The sequence below is a fragment of the Myxocyprinus asiaticus genome, chromosome 10 (genome assembly GCF_019703515.2).
Source record: "Myxocyprinus asiaticus isolate MX2 ecotype Aquarium Trade chromosome 10, UBuf_Myxa_2, whole genome shotgun sequence".
Classification (NCBI taxonomy): domain Eukaryota; kingdom Metazoa; phylum Chordata; class Actinopteri; order Cypriniformes; family Catostomidae; genus Myxocyprinus; species Myxocyprinus asiaticus.
In genome coordinates, this window is record NC_059353.1 from 29,076,952 (window position 1) to 29,104,837 (window position 27,886).

The 27,886-nt window shown below is 37.6% G+C and overlaps 1 protein-coding gene across 5 annotated transcripts in view; it reads right to left on the reverse strand.

The window, feature by feature from the left end:
- Nucleotides 1-27,886, reverse strand: part of LOC127447117 (band 4.1-like protein 5) — an 88,988-nt gene that overhangs the window by 39,906 nt on the left and 21,196 nt on the right. For 4 of the 5 annotated variants that reach the window (XM_051708713.1, XM_051708711.1, XM_051708710.1 and 1 more), the window contains exons 3-12: nt 12,725-12,829; nt 10,500-10,542; nt 6,926-7,004; nt 6,798-6,842; nt 6,446-6,498; nt 5,377-5,497; nt 4,872-4,959; nt 4,652-4,740; nt 4,201-4,291; nt 82-251 (exon numbers count right to left, since the gene is read on the reverse strand). In XM_051708713.1, coding sequence (XP_051564673.1) covers nt 82-251; nt 4,201-4,291; nt 4,652-4,740; nt 4,872-4,959; nt 5,377-5,497; nt 6,446-6,498; nt 6,798-6,842; nt 6,926-7,004; nt 10,500-10,542; nt 12,725-12,829 — 884 coding nt within the window. The remainder of the gene's footprint in view (nt 1-81; nt 252-4,200; nt 4,292-4,651; nt 4,741-4,871; nt 4,960-5,376; nt 5,498-6,445; nt 6,499-6,797; nt 6,843-6,925; nt 7,005-10,499; nt 10,543-12,724; nt 12,830-27,886) is intronic. The other variant, XM_051708712.1, reaches the window with a different exon arrangement.

Here is a 27,886-nt window from a genome sequence, read left to right on the forward strand (position 1 = left end):
TCGTTCATTGATATGGATTGGCAAAAGGTTCAGGTCATCCACAGTAGAAGAATGTCTGGTAACATTCCTGAAAATACTCACCTGTATCTGAAACGTGAGCCCATGCGGATGAACCCAGGGCGTTCTGCGCTCTTCTGGACGGGGCCACGCAAGCGGAAGAAGGCGTGGTGCTCAATAGCACACTTCCACAGATGCTTGCAGGCCTTGGGATGGTCCATGCGGAACACAAACGTATGCTCCTGCTCTTTCCCCTATGGCAGAGGCCAAAACGTAAGATAACTGAACTACTATAATGTATTCTCTGGTGTGACAAAAGAATAAAATAAGCATAGAGGACTTAAGTTTAGTGAATTAAGAATGGATACTATAAAAGAGGGCTTGGAAAACATGTAAAATTAAGAACAATTTGGCCCAACAATCATTAAATCTTTATCAACAAGACTGCTTTGTTCAATCTTTTGTAGAGACTTCTTTGTTACAGACTCCTCTGATGCCCCCAGCAGTTACCAGTTACTCAATCTTACTCACATCTGCCCTATCAGAGGCAAATAAAATTCCGTCTGGGGCTTTTATCAGTTGTACTACTGAGGATCAATCTCAGCAATCCCTGTGGATTCTGAGGGACTCTGTTGTACAGTAATCAATGACACAACTCAAGGAGACAAAGACAGAACTCACGCAATCTGATAAGGAGAGACTAAACTGTTTCATCACACAGAGCATCCTATGGGATATATTGCTTTCTGATACAGTTACATCATGAAGGTTCAGACTGACAATATGACTGAATACTGTGTTCATATTAGAGAGATGTTGGCAGCCCCAGTGTTTTATAAAGTGTGAAGTTCTCCAGATGCCAGGCATGCCTAAAGGGAGAATGTCATTTATTAACTTGTGCTGGATAGATGCTAACAGTCTCAGTCACAACACATACACACTCTCTCCGATACGCAGATACACTATGTCCTGGATGCACGAAGACTATGAATGGAACAATATATCGAATTTCGATAAATCGTGAACCCAAAAATTACAAACCATAGAGGCAAAACTCGAGATTTAGAAATTTGCCACACTTTTTTCTGTACATGTGATCATAAAACATAATTGTCAAACATCATAATCTCTCAATTGCTTGATTTTACCGCTAATGCGCTTTTTTCTTCACTGCTTACAGGGTTCGCACAAGGTCCTTGAAGTGCTTAAAGTTCTTGAATTTACCCTTTAGAAATGTAATACTGGAATACCTGGAAAAATCACCTTGTTTTGTTGAAAAGTGCATGAGATTAAAACAAACTTTATTCCATGTAATATGTCCTCAAAGATGAGATGAGATCCCACACTCAACTTTCATTTAATAAAGTATCTTCTAATATCTTTTCAAATAAAAAAGTAAAAAGAAATATACATTTTAAACACAAATAGCAGGGATGCACAAAAAAAAAAAACAGACTTCTTTCTCCTCAAATGAATAGTTCACCCAAAAATTAAAATTTGTTGATAATGACGTGCTTCCTGACTCCTCCTCCACGTGACGCGTGACCTTACCAATGAGCTTATGTCAAAAGTGAACATTTGTAGTTAAGAATTATATAAGTATTGTTTTTTTTCTAAAAATAATCAATTGTTTGCATTCAGAAGAACTTTATTTGTCAACTGGAGTCGTGTGGATTATTTTGATGCACCCTAAATATGCATTTTGGACCGTCAAAAAATGGAGTACCTTCACTTGCATTGTTTAGAGGAGGAGGCATGAAATGAAATCCTAAAAGTCTTAAATTCTGTTTTGATGAAGAAAGAAACTCAGATACATCTTGGATGGCCTGAGGGTGCGTAAATTATCAGCAAATTTTCATTTTTGGGTGAACTATTTCTTTAATAAACCGGTGCACTGTGTGTGAGTTTGTGACATGCTCGTTGAACTCTTAAAGTGACAGTAAACTTTTTAAGCTTGTAATACAAATGACCACAAACTCAACTAATTGGAAATTGTACACATTATTTCAAACATTGATGGATCATATGAGTGTTAATACAATTTCAAGATTTAATATTAATTGATTGAATTTAGAATTTTATATTTTTTTAAAAGTTAAAATGTGATTATAATAATGACCAACAAATTATAAAAAAATAAATGTACACTTTCACATACTTTTGAATGTACCCATTATTCTTTTTTAAAGCTTATTTGTTTGTGATATTTTCTTACAGAGAAAGGTATATGAGAAACTCTTATTATTTAAAATTTGAGCATTTACATTTTGTATTAAAGAACTTTATTTTGATGAGAAATTATAATGTGCATTTTGCACAAACATTTAAAAAGAAAAATGGTCATACTTTGTCATTTAAGTGTAATTATATCGGATTGAGATTAAATCAAATCGTAAACCTCATATAGTTATCCTAACCTAATCATGAGATAACTAGTGATCGACCGATATGGGTTTTTTAATGGCCGATGCCGATATCCAGAGAACATGGTGGCCAACAGGCCAATACAATGCTGATATCACACAATATAATAAATATCAAAAACATAAAATTGCTATAAAAAAATTAATAAACTCTTATTTAGCACTATATTTACTCAATTTCACACAACACTAACTTAAAAAAAGAATCTAAATTTTTTTTTGTATTTTAAAAAGTAAATAGTTTCTTCTGATTTCTGTTTAATCATCCAATTTTAATAATTAATTTGCCCATGAAGAAATTGTTAATATATTAGGAAGAAGGAAATAACAGTACACACAGTAGTCCAGCAACCATGGATGGCATGTGCACAATAACAAATCGCATTTTCTCAAAAAATACCAAATCAAATCAACTGCATAAAGTGCATAGTGAATATGACATTTACTTATAGCACACGTGAAGCGCTTTTACTTTGAAGTTGCACCCATGCCCTCGTGCGGATCCAGCGCGAGCAGCAGTCTCCTGACAGTTTAAAAGGCCTGGATCACCTGCTTGGATAGTCAAGGAGTGACCGTCATGAGTTGTGAATCAGAGGAACTTTTGATCCTGAAGTTTTGATTCTGGCTGATGGAATATGTGCATCAGAGGAAGACATTAGATGAGCGCTCGACAAGAAGAAAACACTGGATTTTCGTGAGGTTTGTGAATTGTATCTGTTTAATCGAGATATCTGCATATTTGCAAAAGGTATATAATACAAGTTTTATTGATATTTGCCTTTTATCATTAGAAAAGAAAGTTAAGTGACAGGAAACTGCTGAGGAGAGGCTGATAGAATACGTGCTTCAGAGAAAGATTTATGAGCTCTCCACAAGATGCTGGATCAGCTCAAGATATGTGAGGTTGGTTTATTACATCTGTTTAAATGAGATATGTGCATATTTGCAGACGGTATATGATATCAGTTTTATTGATTTTTGCCTTTTTATCATTAGACATGACAGTTAAAAGTTACAGGGAACTGTTCAGGAGAGAGAGGGAGAAAAAAAGAAAAACACTATTCTCAGCTATTCTTTGACAATGCACATCAGGAGCAGAAAAGATAATGATTCTGTATTGCTTAAGCCACTGTATCCTCTTCTCTCTAAAACCTGAGCTAAACATTATACACCACATCAGAAAGAGGCCTCTGACGGATGACAACTTTACACAAAAGTATGGCCATGCTGTATCATTGATTAAGACTGCTGTCATATTTCACCCTCACAGCTGCAGAAGGAAGAATGTTCATTCTTTGATAAATTGCAGGTAAGAGAATGTAAAGCCCCATTTACACTTGGTATTTACATAAATCTTTTGTAATCTGATCACAAGTAGAGAGCAAGAAATACAGATAAGAGATACAGATACCAACAACCAAATATGCAAAATCACAAAATCTGATCAGAAGTGGTCACAGCAAACACATTTAAGACACATGTTAATACCAGCTGTAAATGGCAATGTGTCTTAGCTGATCATTTCAAATCACCCAAGACAGATGTCAATACCAGATGTAAACAGGGCCTTAGGAAAAGGTAAAATTACACACTGATCCCCTGCACATTTTGGTCAGGATTCTGTAGTCTTGCAGTGGACTAATGGGATGACAGGCATTTTGCAGCAGTTTAAAGCTATAAAGAATAAAAATGATGCTTTATGTTTTTGATCACCCCTAATAACTAGCTGATTTGCACAGTGTGAACCTGTAGGAGTGGGAGTTTGTGTTTGTGTTTTTACCTCTTCTGTCTCCTGCATTACCTGTTCATCATCCTCCACTACCACCAGAGTGAGTTTGCTTTTCTTAAAATCCAGACGTGTGATCTTGGGCCTGTGCACAGATAACCAACTTGCTTTAAATACAAATGCTTTCATCAGTCAGTTGCAGCTTGAACTATGACACAATAGCTGGATGACAAATATTAAACATGTTTCCAAACACTGATGGTTAAGGGTGAAGTGTGTAATTGGTTTGAGGTTAAAATGATTTGTCTTCTACCAGTTTAATGTGCAAAGACATATATAAAGTAAGCCATTCAATGACTTAATGAAGAGTGTAAACACTGTGGCCCTGTGCTCTGTTAATTTGAGCAGAATATCAAAATAATAAAAGTCTAGTTCTTTTTTGCAATTCTGTTTGGTGCCGCTAGTGGCTCAAAAATTACACATTTTTTGGTGAGGGAGTTCTCACCAGAAAAAAAGGCCAATTTTAGTTTCCCCCTCAAACACGAGCACTCCAGTGGGGGTCAGTCCCAGGCTGTATTCATTTCCGTCTCGTGCCTGGAGGAGGCAGTAACATAAAGAAGAGTCATATGAAACATAAACGCATCCCCCCTCAACATCCTGATATTAACGAGTTCTTGCATGCTTCAAATGCACTAAACCTGTAAGAGTGTGAATGATCTGCATACCTTGACCATATGCATGTCCACTCCATACATCTCTAGCCATTTGGCCTTGTTCAGGTAGTTTATCTCAGCTTGTGCTGGCGTCTGGCCCCTGTGACATAGGGTAAAAAATTTGAAGCAAATTACTCACAATACAGGGTGCCGATATATAATTAATCTGTTTTAATAACGAAAACGATGTCACAGTGGCAACTGCGCAGAACACAGCAAATAAGTCTATGGTTTGGCTACTGAAACAACCCGAGCTGCTCAACATCTGCTCTAGATTACAGCTAGTCAAGGCTACAGCAATAGGTCATAATTCATAAATGTGGAGTGGTCGGGGTCAACAGTAGAGATTTGGTTGAGTAGACAGGAGAGATCCAAGAAGAGTTAAAGGTTGTGACCTACTTATTGACATTTATCCACCTGATTTACATTTAGATTTCATCTCTTAGCACTTATTTAAGAAGAGTCATTATGAGTCACAAAAGATACGTTTTTATAGAGTGAGCTCTTTTGTTTATACCTGCATTCCTTCCAGGCATTGTAGATGGCTACTTCCATTTCTTCCGTCTGGTTTTGGATGAAGCGGAATTCTGACACCAGGTCAAGACCATGCTCGGCAGGGTCACAATCACCCAGTTCAGCTGAAAGGTAAGTGTTATAGCTGAACGATACATGGCAAAGTGTTATAGCTAAATGATGAACAGCAAACAGGTTTTGAGACCCAGCCATTGTTTTTAATCACATTTCAAACAGCTGCTAAATGTTCAACCTGAAACTTTCTCAAACCTCGCCAAATCTCATGTGTTTTTGCTGTTTACATGCACGCAACAATATCTGATCTGTGCCAGATACCAATGAAAACATTGTAATTTGTTGCCAGTGTAAATGTGGCCTTAGTTGTCATGTTACAATCTTCAAGTTCTGCTTTATAAATTGTTCTACAGCAGCTACCATGACAACAGCTTGAAAACACCATGATTACAGAAAGAGGTCAGATCATTCTCTTCAACAGTTACTATTCCTGCCAGGTATTGACCCTCAACTTGAGAAAACATGATAGTGTGACCAAACCAGCAGAGCATGTATGAGTTTAAGTAGTGCATTTGTGAATGACAGGATAGTGCCATTACTTTCAAAGTGCTGTGAGCACAGGAAGAGGGATACAAGGGGGTGCTTTCTCTCAGACCCACATTAACGACCTACCATTTACTTCTGAGAAAGATTACAAAATGAGAAAAAGATGCCTTGCTTTCTAATGCACAGTCTACTGTAAAACTGAAAAATAAAACTGCACTGTACTATGCCCCATCACTCCACGGTAAAAAAGCTTTTACTCAATAGATCACAGATTTATAAAGGAGTTCATATTATACATTATCATATTTCTTCTACTTTGTCAATTCATTAAGTGAATTTTGTTTTTCATGATTATGTTCTACACTTTCTCTGATCCAGAAAGTTGTGGTACTTTAAAACAAGACGTTGGACTGAGTTATGAAAGTTGCAATATGTTTACATAGTACATTGAACTTTACAGTATAATCAGTTTCTTGAATGGATTTCAAGAAACTTACAGTGCCATCACTTACCCTGCAAAGAGTATGAAGCCAACTCCACCGCTGTGTCAAATGGGCACTCTAACCTACAGAGCATATTATAGACACACCCGTCACTAGAGATTTTTTTAATTATTTAAAACTGCCCTTCATGACCCACTGTTAAAGGATTCCCACATTGGTAATAACCCATGAAGAAAACTAATATTAAGGTTTGCCCAAGTCTACATAAGTATGTAAACAATGCAGTTTAAGACATAAAATGTAATCCGTGATGTAGCAGAAGTTCTTATCAACAGTATGTTAATCTATTGGAATGTCAATTTTCTGGGATTTCCAAAATCGAAAGTTAATTTGAATGACAATAAATCTCCTAATCACTTACTTGCCACTGAGAATGTCTTGCTTTAACTGTAGTACAAAAAGGTATCTACAACAGATGAATGAAAAAGGAGTCTGAGTAAAACATTTAAGTGAACATTACACTGTTAATGACATAAACAGGTGATGAACCTTGTTAGTTCCTCGTGCAGGTTGTTGGGCTCAGAGGAGTAGAACTTTACTCTCATATGGAGGCAATATGGTGGTCCAACTTAAACAAGACAAAGCAGAATGTAATAAACATGTAAACAAGGCAAAATGCCTTACTAAAAGTGCATGAGGAGATAAAGCATGTACATTGCAGTATAGAAATTTTAGGGAGAACTTCAGGTAAGGAATGAGGAACAGGAGTCTCCTTTTTATGGTTCATTGCTACCTGACCTTCACAGACATAGTTAAGCATTAACCTTTTACAAACAGTTATTTATTAGAGCACTCAGGAAGGCTAATTATAAACCTAGCTCTGTCCCAAAACCTAGTGTGCTGCTTGCTTTGGCAGTATTTCAAAGGAATAGTTTTTCTCCCAAAAATGAATATTCTCTCATCATTTACTCACCCCATGTTGTCCCGAATCCATAGTTCTGCATTTTCTTTTTGTGTTCCACAGAACTAAGAAAGTTGCACAGGTTTTTAACAAAATGAGGGGTGGTGAGTAACTGATGACAATTTTCCTTTTTGGGTGAAATTTTCTTATAAGTCATCATAAGCTGCACTCCTAATACAAAGGCTGCTCCAAAACGTTATGCTGCCTTATAAGGGTACGTTTACACGACAACGATGTACTGAAAACGGAAACATTTTTCCTTTGCGTTTTTGAAAAGTTTCGCGTACAGATGACAACGTTGTCAAAACGATCCCCGTTCACACGGATCCGCGAAACGACTAAAAACGCTGTATTATGCATGCCAGGCCAGTAGTTGGCGATGTCACTTTGTAAAAAAACACTACACTCCTGCGCACATAAGCATTCTTCCACAGAGCGGTGAATACAAACAATGAAGATGGTGAAAGCAGAGCAATTTTGTCTGGACGGACGATGAGGTTGCATTATTACTAAGCGTCAATAAACTCAAAATCTTGAGCAGCACAAACACAGTCCTGTAGTTCGGCATTGTAGATTTGAATATCTCGCACGTTGTTTTGAAGTACGTGCGCATGCCTATAGACTGAACACATAATACGTGTGCGCATTACGTCATCATTTTCACAAATTCGTGTTTTTGTATATTTACATGGAGACGATAACGGCATCATTTTCAAAAACGTGCACTTTGAAACCCGTTTTCAAAAATTTGCGTTTTCAGGCACCAAAACACCATTGTCGTGTAAACAAACAGCCAAAACGCATAAAAAGTTTTCTGTTTTTGGTTGAAAACGTTGTCGTGTAAATGGCCCCTAAGATATCAAAGTGTAAGTGATACGTAGACCTGTTGCGATTATCAAATAATCATCTGATCTTACTTTCCAAATAGTGGAATTTCAAGAAATAGAAATGCCATGAACGCTGCATTTTTGTGACTCGTCAAGTGAGGAATTTAGGAAAAAAATATTTTACTATTGCATAATTTAATATCTTGTATCATTATTTTATATTATATTAAAAGCTGACAAAATTAATGTGTTAACGCATGTAATTAATTGAAAATGGTTTAACGTGTTAATTTTTCTTAATCGCTATTAGCACATTACCATTAATGCATCATAAACCAGCATAAACACTTGTTGGGAGGACAGAACCTTTGTAATGTGTCCGCCCAGAGTCATTACACTAACGCACACACCACAAATACACACACAACAACGCTTCCCTATTAAAATGATGGAGAAAGGACCTCTTAGCGCTATTTGATATACAAAACAAGCCCAAATGGGACTTCTGAAACAAGTCTAGTTTTTTTTTCATCTGAAAGGTCCTGCGACTTATAGTCCAAAGAAACTTATATACAAAATTTATATGAAACTGACGTTGGCCAGTCAAACACACATGCACCAAAACATTAAATATTTCCAAGTTAGAAGTTTCCAAGTTTCCAAGTTAGAAGTCGGACGTAAAGTGTCATTCCGTTGCACTTTCCCCACTTGAAAGGTGGAAATTCAGACTCTCCGAGTTGAATGGAGCTTCATGAATCAACACAGCAACAACAAGGAGCATTGCGGCTTTCCCCACAGGAGCGAAAACTTGGGGAGACACACACACACACACCAGGCATGTGGCAGTGGACTCAATGCACTACAAATGTTTCAAACAGCTAGACAGAGAGCAGCTAAATGGAACAGAATCATCTTCAAAACTGAACTTCAACTTAACACGCATATTAAAAACGTGATGGTTATGGCGTCTCCTGTTAATCCAACAGCGATTTGAAAATAGACGGTTCAGACAGTCTCCAAAAAAAACTGGTGTGCGCTTACTTAGATTACTACGGTAACCTGAAGGAAGAACAGACAGACACGTATTGTGCACATTCTTTCATTGAGTTGGGCAGCAAATCTTCACATAATGACAAAATATGATGCATTATATTTTGATTAAGCAATATTTTGTACATTTTGTCACAGATTACTTTATAACAGCCTATAACAATGAATAGAGGATGCAGTGGAATAAGATGCAATGCAGCAGCCAAAGACGTTTGTCAGACATGTTCTTATATATACAGTTTTGTACATGCCATTGCCCTTCGAGTACTTGACGAGTACTCGAGTAGACAAAATGACCAAAATGCCCATCCTTATTCCATACCTGTACAATATTTCTTCAGGCTTTAAAAAGACTTAAAGGAAATCATATATTTAATTTTAGTATGTGATTCCAAGTTAAATACGAACAAATGACCTTAAAAGTGCTGTAAGCATCTTCATGGATAGGTATACAAAAAACGTTCCTACTCCCTGACAGATATTAATGAAACAAGTGTAGTGAGATATCTCACTGGTCTCTGTGACAGATCTAGACTCTGCAAACAGAAAACAAAAAAGTGACAATAACGCTTTCTGCCTGTCAATCATTTTGCGCTTTCTCATTGTGTTGTAGTTGCAGCAAATTATTGAGGCTTGCTGCCATTTTTATTATGTGTTGTTCAGAACAGTTGTAAGTTGAGGGCGCTATTTTTGTTTTTAACAACCGTTTCTGCACAATGTTGGCCTCAATAAAGCTCATTTGGTGGTATCTTTGGAATGCAAGGTTTTGGAAAGAGGGGCAATGGCTAACCCAACGGCTCAATTTTGTGGAAGCAGAACGGCTAATCGCTTAGAGCTTCTTTAAGTATGACCATTTGTATGATAATTCGCCGTAAGCGTGAAAACCTTAAAACAGACAATTAATCGTCCTAATCGCAAATATTTTGTAATATTTCAAATCGTGACAGCCCTAGTTATAATGATTATTTAATGATTATTATTGGCAGGAATCAATTGTGAGAGGAGTCTATTTGTGCGTCTATGTAGAGCATTCCACATAAGTCACTTATAAGATTCCATTTCAGTTAGGATGTTGCCTTGGAAGGCAGCTGCCTATGTAGACAAGGCAGCTCACTAGGTTTTGAAACAGCTTCTGGGTGAATAACCATGGATAATTCTCTATGGGAATTATAGCCCATCATATTTAACATTTTACACCCCTAAAGTTGATCATACAATCAAGCCTGGCCAGATCAGCATGGTTACAGAACTCAATGCTTGGGCAATGAAATGGCAATCTACTTACTTATGACTTGTTTTTTGATGCTTTTAGTGACATCAAGCCAGTGCTGTAAATGTATAAAAATGAAACATGTCACGTATTTTTTATTCAAGACATTACCAACAGTCAATAAACACTGACTACCTTAACCAATTAGTTTTCAAATACATCACTAATTATTACTAATGGCATGCTATATCATTGCATATTAAAAATGCAAAACATTTATTAGAAACCAGCTTTGCCTAAACGCTCTACAAAATTCTGTCCCGTACATTGAGCTGGGCTGCTCTAACAGGGTGATGCATAAACAATGTGGAGGGAGGAGGCACTCATGCTGATGAAGAATAGAGCGTCTCAATCTCTTCTTCCAAACATTCCTTACTCGCTCTACCCTCCCTCTCTCCATTCTGCATGTAACACTCTGCACTAGCCTGAGCTCTGTATGCTGCTGTTTAGCAGATTTTATGGTATCATTCTTGAAGTTATAGAAACAGCCAATGAAAGCTCATTAGAATGTGTCCTGAAGCCCAATTGTAATTGTAAGGATCATTATTCTGCCCCAAAACTGATAGTGCAGACCAAACCATAAGGCCTAGAGACTTGAAACATTGGGGAATGTAGTACTCTGGTTGGCTAGCCATACGCAAGGACTCGCCCCGATCGGCCAAAGGGGGGTGCTACAGTGAACAAAATAAACATTTTAATTTTTTTTACATTTTGGGCCATAACTCTTGAACCGTAAGGCCTAGGAACAATATTATTTTTTTCCTGTGATTCCTTGTGTCATGGCAAATCTTTTTGAAACACCATAAAATATTTGCTCCTCCCTTTCGTTTTCCCACTATTTTGGATTGTTTAAAAAAAATTAAAAAATAGTCCTAGGCCGTTCGCCCGATCGGAACCAAACCAGTGCAGAAAAAAATCAGCAGAGAACATTTATCAAAAGGAATTTTGAACTTTCGATTCATCGTCAAAAGGTAAGCCAAAACACATAGTGGGCGTGGCCACTTTTACTAAAATGGTTATAACTCATGAACGGAATGAGATGTCACCAAATTTGGTACAGATATGTATGGGGTCATTCTGAGGACACACACACACAAAAAAGTGTGCGTCTGTCTTTTGGTGGTGCTATAATAATGAAAAATCTAAAAAATGGCTCTAACTATGGAACCCTTAGTCCAATCAACTTGAAATTGTGCATGCAATGTCTTTATCCAAGATGCCATCAAGGCCAGTCTCATATCTTGAAAAACATGGCCACCATTGACCAATCAATTTTTTAGCAGCTATTAGATAGGGTTAGAAAAGGCAGATTGGAATGAAACGTGGTAGGCCTATTTGTCTCTTGGCCCAAGAGGTCTGTGCAAAATTTGAAAAACACTGGCCACCGGGAGGAGCTATCGTGTTTTTCATGCATGTAAATCGTTGTATATACCACTGAGTTTCACTCAGACACACGTTATTCATACCATATGATAGATTACCTTATTCTGAACAACTTTGCCTCAAGAAGCATTGGTGTGAATCAAATGGTTTGTTAAATATTTAAGATTATTAAAAAAAATACTTTTTCAAACTAGTCCTAGGCCGTTCGCCTGATTGGAAACAAATCATTGAAGAGAGATTCTCTGGAGTCCCACTATCAATAATTATAAAAAAGGTTTGAACTTTCGATTCATCATCGCAACGGTACGCCAAAACTTTCAAAGTGGGCGTAGCCACATTTACTTGTTATAACTCTTGAACGGAATGCAATATTATCACCAAATTTTGGACATTTATGTAGGACGTCAATCTGAGGCACATGAACAAAATCGCACCTCTGCCTCTTGGTGGCGCTATAACAGTCATGAATGTAAAAAATGCAACGTGTCTGTGCTACCTAACGTGATGGTTCTGAAAAAATAAAGCACTTTATCATTGTTTTAGGTGCTAATGGGCTGTCTAATACTTAATATTGGTTGCATATGTACTTAAAGGACCTTAATAGCTTGAACCCCGTTAACTGCTGCTTGCAGCTATATTTAATATAAATTTGAGGGCTATTATATGCTGCACAATAAACATTAAAAATAGCTGAAACTGAAGAAATGTAAATGTTCAACAGATCTATAGGGAAAGCTCCTGATTGTCATTTATTTTGCAGTAGCACTGGATTTGAATGTGCCAGGCCCATAGTGTAAGTCAAATCACCCAACATATCAAACCTTGCATACACTTTCCAGAAAATCCATCACTCTTACCGGAACTTGGGCTGAATCCATGAAGCGCAGGCCAAAGTAATCCTTCTCTACAACGTCCAGGTGATACATGATCTGGTCAAACAGCTCTACACCTTTGGCTTTTTTCTGGAGAGAGAAAAGATTTAAATCCTATAAGTCTAGTGGCTTGCAGGCACAGTTTTTAAATAAATTTAAGTTTATCTACACAAGCTTCACTCTTGTTTATGGTTTTAAATGTGTTTATTGGAACTAGATGTACAGTGTGCTTGACACCATCAGCACCAACCCAGTGGATGATAAGCTCTGGCCAAGCAGGCCCAAGTAATTCAAACGCAGTCAGAGCCAAAGTTGTCTTTGGTGCAAACAAATAAGATTTGTAAGGGACTATTTACATTTGGCCACTTCATGCATTTTCACTGACTGTATAGCTACCAGATCATGAAAAGACCAGGTGTAAATGTCCTCGGAAACGCATTCGAGACGGATTGCAATCTGATCGCTCAGACCACTTCAGGAGGTGGTTTGAGATGCATTCCAGATGAAACTGTTCACATATAAACTTTACCCCGCCCAAACAGCACTACATCAGCATAGGAAAACAGCGAAACATAACAGCTGTCACCGAATATTTACATTGGGCTTTTGTCGCGCAGTAAATAATAACAAAGAAAAGGAGGAATGCATGTTGTAGGAGAGACAGAACTTTTTTCCTCATTTATTTGATGCAGATCGCAGATGAAACAAACTAAACACTGACGAGCGCGGCTGACACGCATTACGCATCTTATCTACGACAAGCCCCAAGGGGGAAAAACAGACAGTGCCCCCATACACAGACACTCGCACACTGGGCAAATTCACTTAGAATCAAATAATAAAGCACATATTTTTAATTCACTGACCGAAATTAGTATAATCTCCGAAGCTTTTATTTTATTTACATATAGTGCTGGAATTGAAGATCGGATTTATATCCATTTGGCAGAGACATATTGATGTGGCAAAGTGAAAATGAAATGAGCTTTTTCAATCGGATAGCAATCCAATCAGTAAAAATGTATGAAGTGGCCAAGTGTAAATAGGCCCTAAGTTTGTATGCATGTAGACCAAAACAGTGCTGCAGTTTGCAAAGCAAAATCTTTAGATCCACTATTTCATATTTCACTCACAGCTCTAAAATGCATTTAGAAGAGAAAAAAAAAAAAAAAAATAAATAAAATAAAATATTGTATTATCAAATTTGTTTGTTAGCCTCTTTTTTGTTCTAAACTGGAATCGGTTTAAATCTTGGAATTAAGCCCAAAATATACTTCTGGAATTGGTTTAAATCTTGGAGTTAAGCCCAAAATATTCTTCTGAGAGACGTGAACACTGAGTGTCTGCGTACAGGAGGCGTGATGTAAAATCTTGTCAGAAGAGTGCTCAAGCACTGAATGCGCACAGCATGATTTTTCTAACCAGAATGCACCTCGAGTTATTTGCACTAATTAGTGGGTCCACAAGGTGGCAACAATCACATTTGAGCCATTGCTGTCACAAATAAATGCTAGAAGATGTAATCAGGAGATCAACAACAACAGTGGATGTGCAAGTCAAGAGAGCTTGTGTGAGAAGGTGTAGAGATTTCTGCATTTGTATAACTCGAGTCTGAAGAAATATAAAGACATCGTTATGGGTCTAAACTCCTGAAGAGATATAGTCCGGAGTCTCATAGTAGTCATAGTGTGCATGCGCCAACCACCTGTTTATTTGCGCACAGTTATATGGAGTATACTTTGACAGGCTCGTGTTCGACTCCAAGCAGATGCTGAACGTTCACATCAAAATGGAAGTTTACCTAGGGCTTTAATCCTAAATAAGGCAACACTCCATCAATCTACAGGATCTCCCTGAGCATACTAGTAGGGCTGTCACTATCTATTATTTTGGTAATCGAGCATTCTAATGATAATTCTGACGATTAATCGAGTAATCAGAAAAAATTATTTAACTCAGATTGCATAAAGTTGTCGAGGTGAAGTCACGTTTGGCTAAAATGCATTAATTAGCCTAAGTTTTGACATACTCTACGATAGAACAACAACAACAAAATGATTGTGCAAACAACATCTAAAGCCAACAGACATCCAAAGCAGATCTATAATTAAAAAAAAAATAAAATAAATAAATAAATATATATATATATATAATTCAAGCTGACAGAGATTAGCTACTCCAGGTGTGCCTACCTTTTTTTTTTTTTTTAAATGCAAGATAGGGCTGGGCGATAGGATAAATGTAATCGGATATCGACGATGTCTTACAAAGATCCCTATGCCGATTGCGAACAGACAATGATTGACAATATTGGGAAATGGCAAAACCATGGATCTGGGAAGTCGCCAAATATATTAGAGAGCGGCCAGGGTGTGAAACTAGCACCTGCCACCCACAAAATGTGACGAGGCTGAATCCACTTCACAAGCTCCTCTTCCAAATGCAGGTGTTTCATGCGTGAGTAATTTTGCTCATCTACCCGCAACAGGCGGGCGACCTGTAAGACGTCTTGGAGTGACGCATGTCAAGAAATGCTTTTCGTCACAAAAGACACACTCTTGAAGAAACACTATTATATTTTTAAAAACAGACAAAAGAAAAGCCGTCTATGCTTGTGTCTGATTCGCTGTTTGTTCAGAGGCATGCAGCATGAGCCTGTCATGTGAAATACATGCATGTCGGCGTGCAACGCGAGCCTGTCTCGTGGAACAAGTATATGTAAAGAGTTTTCACTTTTTTTTTTTTTTTCTCCATTTCATTCGTCTGAAAACTGTTTGCAAGAATAATGTCGTCTATGAGAATGCTTCAAATTATCTCCGGTCATCTCGGGAGGTGCTTTGAGTTTAGTTAGCTTTATTTCCACACGGTTGGCATGCATTGTGAATGCAACTCCGCAGGTTCAGTAATATATATCTTTGTATTAAAGAAACAAAGACGAAAGTGATTAAATCATAGAAAAACATTTTGAACCTAAAATTGAGTTCCATTTTCTTTTCTTTAGGCAGCATTAACTGTATTACCAAAACACAATACAAACACAAATTCGATAAGACTACACATTTGGCAGCATTATTTTGGGAATACAAGGGAATTTATTAGGCTTTATTATTATGATTATTATTATCTTTACATTTATGGTTGTCTTTAGTTCTTAATCTGTAGGCTTTTAGTAATTTTCCCTCTGGTGTCATTGACGGATGCTTGCGTGATGGCAAATGGAGCCATTTGAGATGGTAAATTAGGTGGTTAAATAAGAACTAAGTACAAATAAATTCCCTTGTGTTCCCAAAATAGTGCTGGCAAATGTGTGTTCTTATCGAATGTGTTTGATTTGTGTTTTGGTAATACAGTTAAACATCGCAATATCAGATTACATCATCAACCCCCCCTGCCAAGGGTCGTGCATTTTTTTCCTTTATTGATTTTGCTTTAAAAATGTAATTCATTTATTGATACACAGAAAACATAAACAAAAGACATTTCTAAATTCAAATTGCACTTTAAACGAAAAAGTGCAATTTGAATTTAGAAATGTCTTTTGCTTATGTTTTTCGTGTTTCAATAAAAACAATTTTTAAGCAAAGTCAATAAAGCAAAAAAATTCATGACCCTCAGCAGGGGGGTTGACGATGTAATTAGATATCACAATGTATTTTAAGGTGATTATCAATAAAATACTTTTTACATATCACCCAGCCCTAATGCAAGATCTACTTTTTTTTAACTAGTTCAACATGATCTACCCATTTCAGTTTGGAACTCAAATATGGGAAAACAGGCAATGGAAATAAAATATTTTATCTTTTCAAAAGCAATGTCAGCCCATCAATCTTATATATTGTGAATTAGTTATATTCATGGTTCAGCTACTTTATGGAGAACTATCACTTACATTTGACTACAGCCACGGCTTGTGCATTATAAGTTTAGGCCTTCAGTGCGATTCATGTCATTAAGGAAACACTTTCACAATGAACAAGACACCATATGCCACACATTACGTATCATATATTATGTCGCAGCCAACTAATAATACCAATTGACATTTTAAAAACATGTCCATGCACGAAAGCCAGAACCAAGGAGGTCTAATACCAAGAAAAGCTCTCTAATAATATTTGCCATTTAAATTTTGCTTTCAATAAATTGTTTCGTCAGGGTACACGGTTACTTTTCAAAACTTGATCCGACACAATGCTCAAGCAGCCTAATTTACACTTAGAAAACTCCTGATGTTGCTATAACAATGCAAAAAGCACTTACCAATTTGCTTTAAGTGAAAATCAGTCCTCCTTTCTGTTTAATTAACCAATTGCACGATCATGCAGAACATCTTAGGTTTTTAAATCCATAAGGATCTCTTTCTCAGTGGTGATGAGGCAGTGACAGCTGATTCGTCAGCAAGATCTCGCGCTCTTCGCTTTCACATTACATACATCACTTAAAGCATGATTGCGTCACTCGAGGCCAGCTAGAAGGCCTGGACTGGGACATTTCCTACAGACCACACCCACCAAGAACAAATAAATCAATCTGATTGGCTAATGAATCTGACTTTAGATGCCTACTCACTGCAGTGTTGAGGGATTCTGTGGAAATTCTGAAGGCCTGAGGGGGTGGAGCTCAGACTCACGTGCTGCTTCGGCTAAGGAGCTCGGCTTCGGGCATGTGATTTGTGAAACAGTTGTCACACTTTGCTCGTAAGCATCGAGGAATACATTCTGATTGGATAAACTTTGTTTTTTGCTATTTGTTTGTAGATGAATTATGAGTGGAAAGCAATTGAAAATACATAGGCAAAAAGGTCAATGAGAATGAAAGGATTTATTAGGCATGTTACACCAGCAGAGAAGGCTTTGCTGGCCCTGAGAAATTGCCACTGTTTAACCATCACTTAAACGCAACACAGAATACAATATTAACTGCAAACACGTCATTGAGAGATTCATGTTTCTACTCTTTTCTTTTTCAGGTATGCCAAAGTTTTATATTGTGTCAGTGCGGAGCGAACGTGAAGCAGAATGTCTTTAAAGGCTCGCATTGAGCTTTGACTGACAGCATCCAGAGCTGCGGCTTTATTCTATTAGTAAATAAAGTTCTCTGGGTTCCCACATTGAGTTTTACCTCTGATAATGGCCATAAATGACAAAATATTTATCGGAAGTGGGGCACTGCAAACTATTACAAATGTAATCATCATGAAATCTAATTTACATGAAGAGAAAGAACGCATTTACATTTAAATAGTAATTTACACAGAACGGAACACAAATTACAATCTACAAAAAAACATTCTTAGATCGTCTTGATTCAGTCAGATTTACGGAGCATCAGTCACTGCGTGTGCATCAGTCACTGTGTATGTAACTTTAACTTTAAAGAAGTCCAATGGATGTCTTTGTCATTACATTATTTTATGTTGGGTCATAAAAGCCTATATTGCAAATGATTGTGTAGATAAATAGGTTTAGAGTGCATTCCAATGTGTTTTTTGCTGAGTTCAGTGTGTCACGCAGAAACGAATGGCTCACCTTCTCTCACGCATCAGGATACATAGCACCGCAAATCGCATGCAGTGACCAGTGTGTCCAACGGGTCTATGAAAACTGGATGTCATCTTTTTCTGTTGCATTTCCGAATTGATGTTATGGTTTTTCAAATATAAAGTGAAGTGCTCTCACACAGCTGGCACCTCTTTTCATTATGTGTTTGGACCCTCGTCTGTGGACTGCGTCACTTCCATCTTATTTTCGATTTGTCGATTCTGCAATTTTGTAATCAAGGAATATTTTTAAATTGAGTAATCAAATTAAATCGAGTAATCGTGACAGCCCTACATATTAGTACATATTGTCCCAATATACAAACTGCAGGAAGAGCTCTTTACTGTAACCATGATAACCCTGAGTAGGCCTCAACAACTCAACCACTTCTTGAAATTTACAGATTTATCGGTATCGGTGTACATGTTTACCGATATGCGCCGATATGAAAACTTTTTCAGAACATATAATGTAGAAAACAATACTTGGACTGGTGTCATAACGTAGTTCATCCAGCAGAGCGCGCTCCGACTCCATCGTTTACAGAGCTGAGCTTACAGTGGCTCTGCAGACAGGGCAGAGTTAAGCGGTGCGGAGTTAAGCGGTGTCTTCTCGGTAATTTGCTAACTAGTTTGTGAAATACATACTTGAAAGTTAATAAATAATGATCCCATCATTTTCCCTTTTCAATATAACTAATATAACATTAACCCTGTCCCTGACAACCATGTCGCTCATGTTTATCACATCTGTTTGCTGTTAGCCAGCTATAGTTTGTCAGGGCATTCAGTAACATAGCAGATTGAAAGGTAAACATCAGAACATCTTTTTGCAGCTCAGCAGACAACAGTGCGGTGGTGGATTGTGTCTGTTGAATGTTGATTTCACGCAATGATGTTACCTAGTTGGTGAGACGCAATGCTGGAAATTAAATTACTCTCCATCACAACGAGCTTATAGCTAACTAGCTAACCACGTAGCTACTTTCATTGTTGTCAGCTGAGTGGAAGCTAATGAGTAAACATGTATTCACCAAATTGTTTTGTTTAGGATTCACAGTTTGGTACCCCCTTCAACCGAACAATTCCTGCCGTTGCATTTATAAAATTTAATATTTAAAAGTCTGGTTTTCCACTGTTGAAAGTTTCCCCTGAACATGTATAGCAGAATACAGTGTAACACCGCTGCCATTGTTTATCTTGACTCGGCAGTATTAATATAGTCAGCATTTGACTGATACTAAACAGTAATACTGATGTTTACTTAGCTATTTATTTTATTTTTATTTATTCTTTATTTTAATGGTCAGCAATTGACTGAGGGTCCTGATGCTGCGATATCACCTGCCTGATGGTAGCAGTGAGAGCAGCCCATGGCTCGGGTGGCTGGAGTCTCTGATGATCCACTGAACTTTTTTCACACACCGCCTGGTATATATGTCCTGGAGGGAGGGAAGCCCACCTCCGAAGATGTGTCTGGCAGTTCACACCACACTTTGCAGGGCTTTGCAGTTGTGGGTGGTGCTATTGCCATACCAGGCAGTGATGCAGCCAGTCAGGATGCTCTCTACAGTGCTGGTGTAGAGCCGTGTGAGGATGTGGTGGTTCATTCCAAACTTCCTCAGCCGTCTCAGGAAGAAGAGGCGCTGATGAGCCTTCTTCACAACGGCCTCGGTGTGGACGGACCATGTGAGTTTCTCTGTGATGTGGACACCGAGGAACTTGAAGCTGCTGACTCTCTCCACCGGTGCTCCATTGATGGTGGTGGGGCTGTGTTCTCTGTCTTTTCTCCAGAAGTCCACCACAAGCTCCTTGGTCTTGCTGACGTTGAGGGAGAGGTTGTGCTCCTGACACCAGTGTGTCAGAGTGTGCACCTCCTCTATGTAGGCTGTTTCATCATTGTCAGTGATCAGACCTACCACTGTCGTATCATCAGCAAACTTAATGATGGCACTGGATCTGTGTGTTGTCACACAGTCATGTGTGTACAAGGAATACCATATTGGTAATCGGTGAATTTTCCCCCTCTAAAATTGATATCGGTCTCAAAAATCCCTTATCGGTCGGGCTCTACTTTTTAACATGTTGGGAAAATCACTATATGCATATTTAAGTAGCCTCTGAACTTTGACCTTAATTCTTTTGCACAAATCTTTGTATTTAATTTTCAATAAAAAAACTTTTTTTTTTAATTTTACACTGATAACACCAATGCCATGAAATCAAGGAACAAACATTCTTTTTAGATTAATTATTATTTTGTTTAGCTTTTTTTGCACACTTGTTTGGCCTTACACTAATGCTTTTATTAAAAATCAGCAAAAAATAAACACATAAATAACTGTAAATGTCATAGAAGTGTACCAAATGAAGGGGATAAGGATTGTTTTCAGGCAATTGACAAATTCACATATACTTTCTAAAAAATTTGCAGAACAGAGTCAAGCCATTTCATATTATTAAAGGTTAGGTTATAGAATGATACCTTTTAAATGTGCTTTTTCATGACTAAAAGTCAAGGGACATGTTTGTCAACATATTTTGATCTTGACCCAAATGTCATCACAAGCTTAAGCTGATCGTAGAGACCACTGACGATCTACTTAGGCTTACAATGCTTTTGGGAAACACAGCCCTGTTTTGTGAGGCACAAAGCTCTCTTTACACAAGGGAGCGCTAGACAGCTTACAAAACTGAATCCACCATTGATCTGCATTAAAATTCAGAACGTTTTACATCTCATTGGATAATTTTTTCACTCTGGAGAGTAATTTGTAATTAAAACTGATAGTTGCAAGGATTCATACTTGTGAAATCCACCACAGCAGTATCTATGAATTTTTTTTTTTTTAAATACTCGACTAGTAACAATCGATTGTGATTGACCCATTCTGAACAGCGCTACCAAAACTAACAGGTGCTATGTAACAGCACAGTCTATGTGCTGCTTCAGCAGTCTTATGGACCTCTGCCCATATGGTTAAAAAGAACCGGCTCATAAGAGTCATTTGTTCATCAATTTGACTACTGGTCATGTTGCATGTTTCTTGCTGCATACGCAACTGAATAGCACTTCTCGAAACACTGTCACAGTGTGTTAGTACGGTGTTTTGTCTGCAGTATGTTTGAGAACTCTTAAATGGAACCAACAGTAATGCATATTATATATATATATATATATATATATATATATATATATATATATATATATATATATATATATATATATATATATATATATTTTTTTTTTTTTTTTTTTTTTAATTTTTTATGTAAGCGGTTCTAAATAAGAAGCATACCACACAGAGAGAAGTATGCAAAAAAAAAAAAATTCAAATAAATCCTTTATTCGCCATGATTCATGACACGAGTGTGTGTGAGAGCAATAAGCTGGGGGGGATCTGTTGTTTGGCTGTAACAGCGGGGGATGTGTTGTCTTTCTGTAACAGGATTGTATATGTGTTTTCAGAAAAGAAAGAAATAAATTAACTTATTAAATGATTTAAGCAACGTATTTAATGTTCTTCTTAATTCAAACACTTTTTAAGCACCTCTTGGTAAAAATAGCTATTTTCAAAGTTTTTCCAGGACTTAAATGTAAAAAAGCCAGATTCAAGTACTTCAAGCCCTTCAAGCACCATGTACGAACCCTGTCAAACATTTCACAAGTTGGACTTAAGCAAGTGATAAATGCTTCTATCAGAGACAATTAACAATGGGGCCACTTTGTGGGCACTCTGATATAAATCAAAATGAGTTAAGTTTCAATTTCTTGTTTAAAGAAGATCTAGCTGACAGCTTCACGCATCAGCTAAACAAACTGACTTGTCTTTAGCCTACAGCACCCAAAGTAGAAAATTATGGACAGCTTCAACCATAGAGCCCTGACACACAAGCTGCTCACCCAAGTGTTGTGTCCTGAATTAGGAAGGCGGGTGTAGCCACAGCCCGGGCGCTAGGCACCAGATGCTCACGCAGGCCCCACTGAGTTGGCATATTGTACAAAGAATCCCAGTGAGCTGCAAGAATGCAGACAAAGAGCCCATTGTGTGCTTGAGTGAACCCCAGGCCCAGGGCACACATTGTTCAGCTGAGGTTTTCCAGCCTGCTAGGCCAATATTCAGCCTTTGGAGGCGCAGTTACATTACTCAGTAAACTTCCACAAGGCAAGACAGAAACACTTAGTTCGACTCTACATTCATCGTTTTATCCTTTAACGCATGCTTCGTTCCCCCCCGCTTTTCTACCATTTCAACTGCGTGTATATTACCACGTGCACCCGTTTACTTTTTCCGTTCTCTTTTTTTTTTTTTTTGCTTGTCTACACCTCGCATTGACTGCGCACATTCGTTTTCTCCTCTGTGTCTTACAAAGCATCAATACTGCATCAATCTCAAGGAACCACCACAACAACAGCAAACAATTCACATCGATCTCAAACCCTTGCCGCTCAAGAAACAACCATAACAACAACAAACAATTGCGGTAAGTCATGGCATCCGCTCATATTATCACTTCATGCATTGCATACCACGTTTACTATAGCTTCTTCTGTCAGCAGTGAGGGATTCACATGTGATGAATGTAAGGAATTAGTTAGGCTGACGGAGAAGGTTAATGAGTCAGAGTCACACATCCGAACGCTAGTGGAGGTCAGTGAGAAACCGGTAGATACTGTTTTGGATGCGGGTAGAACAGTGAGCAACACACACACTTTGGTTCCAGCTGTAGAGCCCTCGCAGCAGGGCGGTTGGGTGACGTCTCGGCAGCATACTCGCACAGCAAAGCAACACCACTCTCCCGTTCCTGTTAGGGTTTCCAATTGATTCTCCCCACTCAGTGATGCACCCACTGAGAATCATGTTGAAAGCGTCTTTGTTATAGGAGATTCTATTGTAAGGAATGTGGAAAAAAGAGACTCCAGCCACTATTGTTAAATGCATTTCGGGGCTCGGGCATCTGACATCAGATCAAATTTACAAGTGCTGGCTAATGCTAAATGTAGATTTTCTAAAATTGTTATTCATGTCAGCACTAACAATGTCTGGCTTCGCCAGACAGAGATCACTAGAGATAATGTTAAAGAGGTGTGTGAACTTGCAAAAACGATGTAATATGCTCTGGCCCCCTCCCTGCTCGTCGTGGTGACAAGGTTTATAGTAGATTAGTGTCAATGAATGGCTGGATGTCTGAGTGGCATCCGGAGAACAGCAAAGGATTTATAGACAATTGGAAGAGTTTCTGGGGTAGACCTGACCTGCTAAAGAGAGACGGACTCCATCCCTCCAGGGAAGGTGCCACTCTCCTCACTAGTAATGTGGCTCATAGTTTTAATAGTGATAGTATTTGACTAACTGGGGCCCAGGTCAGGAAGCAGAAAAACTGGCTTACCCGAACATTTGCTAGCTGCCATGAGACGTCACACAGATCACATAAACTACAACAGATAGAGACTGTATCATCTAGATATCACATAGAGACTGTGTCTGTTCCCAAAACTACCAAACACCGGTGTATAGTAACAAATACTTCATTGCTGTAATTAAGTAAAAAAAAAAAATAAATAAATAAATAAATATTTGTACTTTACTTGAGTATAAATATTTCTTTGGACTTCAACTTTCAGTTCACAACATTTTGAAAATAAAATTGATACTTTTATGCCGAAAAACTTCGCCAGACCCTTTCATTACTTTTGTTACTGAACACCGCAAAAAAATAACAGCTGTACGAGTAAAAATGCATGCAGTTCAGCAATAGTGATGTGTGATTCGTTGAAAGAATAATTTGAGTCAAATTTTTTAGATTTGAACTGAACAAAAACATTCAAAAAGCAGTCTGAATGATTTGTTTTGCAAATCACGAATCTGAATCAAAATCAAAGCGCGGGCCAGATTACGTTTTCCGACGTCTGTCTCCAATGGGAAAGATAAGAAACAGCTCATGTGAGTTTTTTCTTTTTTGGACTAATTAATTTGATAAGTTTAGGCTTAAACATTATGAAAGCTGTTAAACAATTAAGTTATGTGCGATCAGTCTCCCACCTTTCCAGGAGACCTGTTCATATAAAAGTCAATCACGTGTTTTCATTTTACATTTAAACAAGGTATGATGTGTATGAATAATTACCAGCGCTCATGAAAAATTCCAACAATATTTATTTTGATATTTTATGAAGATGTGAATGGTCTTTGCCTAAGCAAAACTAGTTTTCTGGAGTTTGCTAAAGTGCTACATTTGCTTTGTAGCACATTTATGCTACAGTATGTGGTAACTAGGGTTTTCTGGATGGTTGCTAGGGCATGCTATGCTGTTGTCAAGGTGATCTCTGCTGTGTATTTTGGCGCATTGCTAAAGTATGTGGTTGCCAGGTTGTTACTATGCTGTTGCAAAGTTGTTTTCTGTGTTTTTTGCACATTGTTCTGCAGTTGACAGGGTGTTCTGGGTGGCTGCTTATTGGCCCAAATGAAAACAGCCCACCCCCACAAGTCTCTGTTCTGGTCACTAATATCCCTCCTTCAATGTTCCAATTTTTATGGACTGTGGTGTTCATTTACACTCATCCCATAAATATGATCATTCTGATGTGACTTGTTCATTTAAAAATTAAAATTCTCAATTTTCTTACCCTCATTCGATCCAAGATGTGTGACCGTGTTTTTTTTTTGAAAAATGTGAAATAATTTCACATTCTCAACAACACTTATCGCGAGATCTTCTGATGAGCGTGGCAGAGAGAAGACATTCCTTTGTCGTCAGCCATCTTGGGGAACTTGTCCACAGAGCACATACAATCTCCCACCGTCATCAAATTTGGTAAATAAATATTTGTTCTTTTTTTTTTCAATAGCTTGTCAAGATGACATATATTGTCAAAGAGTAAAGGTATTGTTTAAATAATCGTAGATGTTGGATCGATCGAATCATGCATAACCGGACTTGGTATGGGAAGCATGTGGGAAGACTAATGAAAGGCATATTAAACTTAATGAAACTAACAAATTCGAATTTACATACAGTTCTAATGATTATAGGGCTTGGCTATATATCTATATTAATTGTTGTGATGATATGAACTATCCACCGAGAGAGATTTTGCTTCACATAATATGCAAAAGAGCCTAATTAAATGCAATTCAGTGTTCACTGCTCGCTGTCTGACTCAGGCTCATTAGCAGCCAAAAAGGACGTTAATGATTAATCGATGATCGATTAATTGTCAGTAATAATTTTACATTTGCTTAACGATCGTCGATTTATCAAATTGCGCCCAAATGTGTTAATTGATCATCTGAGCAGACAGTAATAAAGCTGCCTATACAGACATTCGCCGCTAGAGGGCACACTACCGCTTTGGCGCTGCGTTAGATCTCACAGGAGACATGCAGAAAACACGTGCGCATACGTGACTTCCTTGTTTATGTCACCCTAATCTATGTTGGAGCGGTCTCTGTGTGAAACTTGTTTACTGCATTCACCAATATAGTGTTAAAGTTCATCGTGAAACAAGCACTTTATCCGCTGATCTCACTGTATCAACCGGCAATCAAGCCAGTGCCACTCACCGGGGAGAGCGTGACAGTTAAACTCCTCCATCGTGCGGACATCCCACCGTATATTTATTCAAATAATAAATAAACTGTAGGTTAAGTGCTCATATTATTTGGAATTCTCCACATGCGTCTTGAAGGCATTACCGCTAATGATTAATTGATTAATTGATCGTTAATTTGCACGTCCATCTATTATAAAGATTGCTGAAAATTGACATCCCTACACATAAATGTAGAAAATATCTCAAAACAATATCTTGGTGATTATTTATGGAAACATAAGATATTAGAGGTACTGTACTGTAGGTGTCAGCGGACAATTTGGGTGCACACTCACTTGGAGGAAAACTTTAACGTGGTTACATTTTGCTGATTTTGCTTGGCCAGCCGCGCAGAAATTGACATCCATGAAGTGAGAGAGGGAGTGTTCCCAATCAGAACAATTGAAGCTCATGAAAACACACTTCTAGAACTGCGCAATCGGACAGAGTTGGATTCTGTGGATGGTGTAAAAGGTGACTAAGTTCTAAGTAGACTCTCTCATTGCCACACAATACAAGGATTCCCCTCAGATTTTATGCATGATGTATTGGAAGGGATTGTACCAAAGGAACTGGATTTGTGCCTTAAATCTTTGATTTCCAAACGTTATTTTACATTGGATGATCTCAACTCAATTATTCGGTCCTTCCCTTTTAAATATTCTGAGAAAACCAACAGACCTCAACAAATCCCTAAATCTTTTGCATCAAAACAGTCGATAGGGGGTAACTGCCATGAAAACTAGACTTTGTTGTGATTCTTGCCATATGATGATTGGTGACAAAGTACCAGTGAATGACAAAACTTTTACATAGTTGTAAAATTATTCCGAGGGCTCTAGTTGACTGCTGTGGCTTCAAGCCATCAACAGAGCTGACTGGACTACTTTATTACACTAATTGTATCGCTAAGAATATGTTTGTATTTATGATGGTTTTGTGTCATACTTTCGTTTAATCATCTAATCTGTCAAATCTAACACAACAGTCTTTCTGCCACCACTTACTGCACATGCGCTGACATTTTTGTAAACAAGAAGATTGGTCTATTGACTTTATTCACAGTAACACCATGTTTGATTTTTAATGGGAATGAAAATGAAGCTGTGAGGGATAGACTTACCATCTCTTCAATGACATGCCTGGTATAAATCTGTAAAAAGGTCCAATATCTCATCTGATTTTCCACAACTCATGTTATCAGGAGTTTTTTGTCTACTGAGTGTCCTTGAAAAGATATTTTTCCAATGTTTTGTCTGCGGAACGATCCAAAAACACTTTAAACTGCAGTACAGCTCATCGAAGAGACCGTATGTCTATCCCTCACAGCCTCGTTGTAATTATCTTTAAAAATTAAACATGGCACTGCTTTGAATAAGGTCTAGCAAGTGCTGAATAACATTTATATATTTTTTCTTGGCAGATACCTTTACCAAATACTTTAACAGGTAGTTAAAGGGCAGTTCATTTAAAAATGAAATTTCTGTCATCACTGGTCACCCTTGAGTCTGTATGGATTTTTCGCCATGGAACAAAAAAGGAGATGTTAAGCAAAACGTTTAGTCTCAGTCACCATTCACTGTCACTGCATCTTGTTTTTCATTCAATAAAAGTGAATGGTGACTGAAACTCCCTAATATCTCCTTTTGATATCCACTTAAATAAGTCATACAGGTTTGCAACAGCATGAAGGTAACTGATGACATTTTTCATTTTTGTGCGAAATATCTCGTGTCAAAACTCATCAGTTACCTTAAAAAGGCCATTTAAAGTTGACAATATGTATTGAAAATGTTAACATATTAAATTATGAAAGAGAACTGTGCTGCATAATTAGTTATGATGTATATTGAAAACAGATTATATACAAAATATTAAATATAATACATTTTCATATTATGTATATTATTAATATTATAATTGTATATAATTATATTATCATTGTTTTGTATATTATTAAAACATTTGTTTTTAAATTGACCGATTCAGATGGAAGAGAAAATATCTGTAT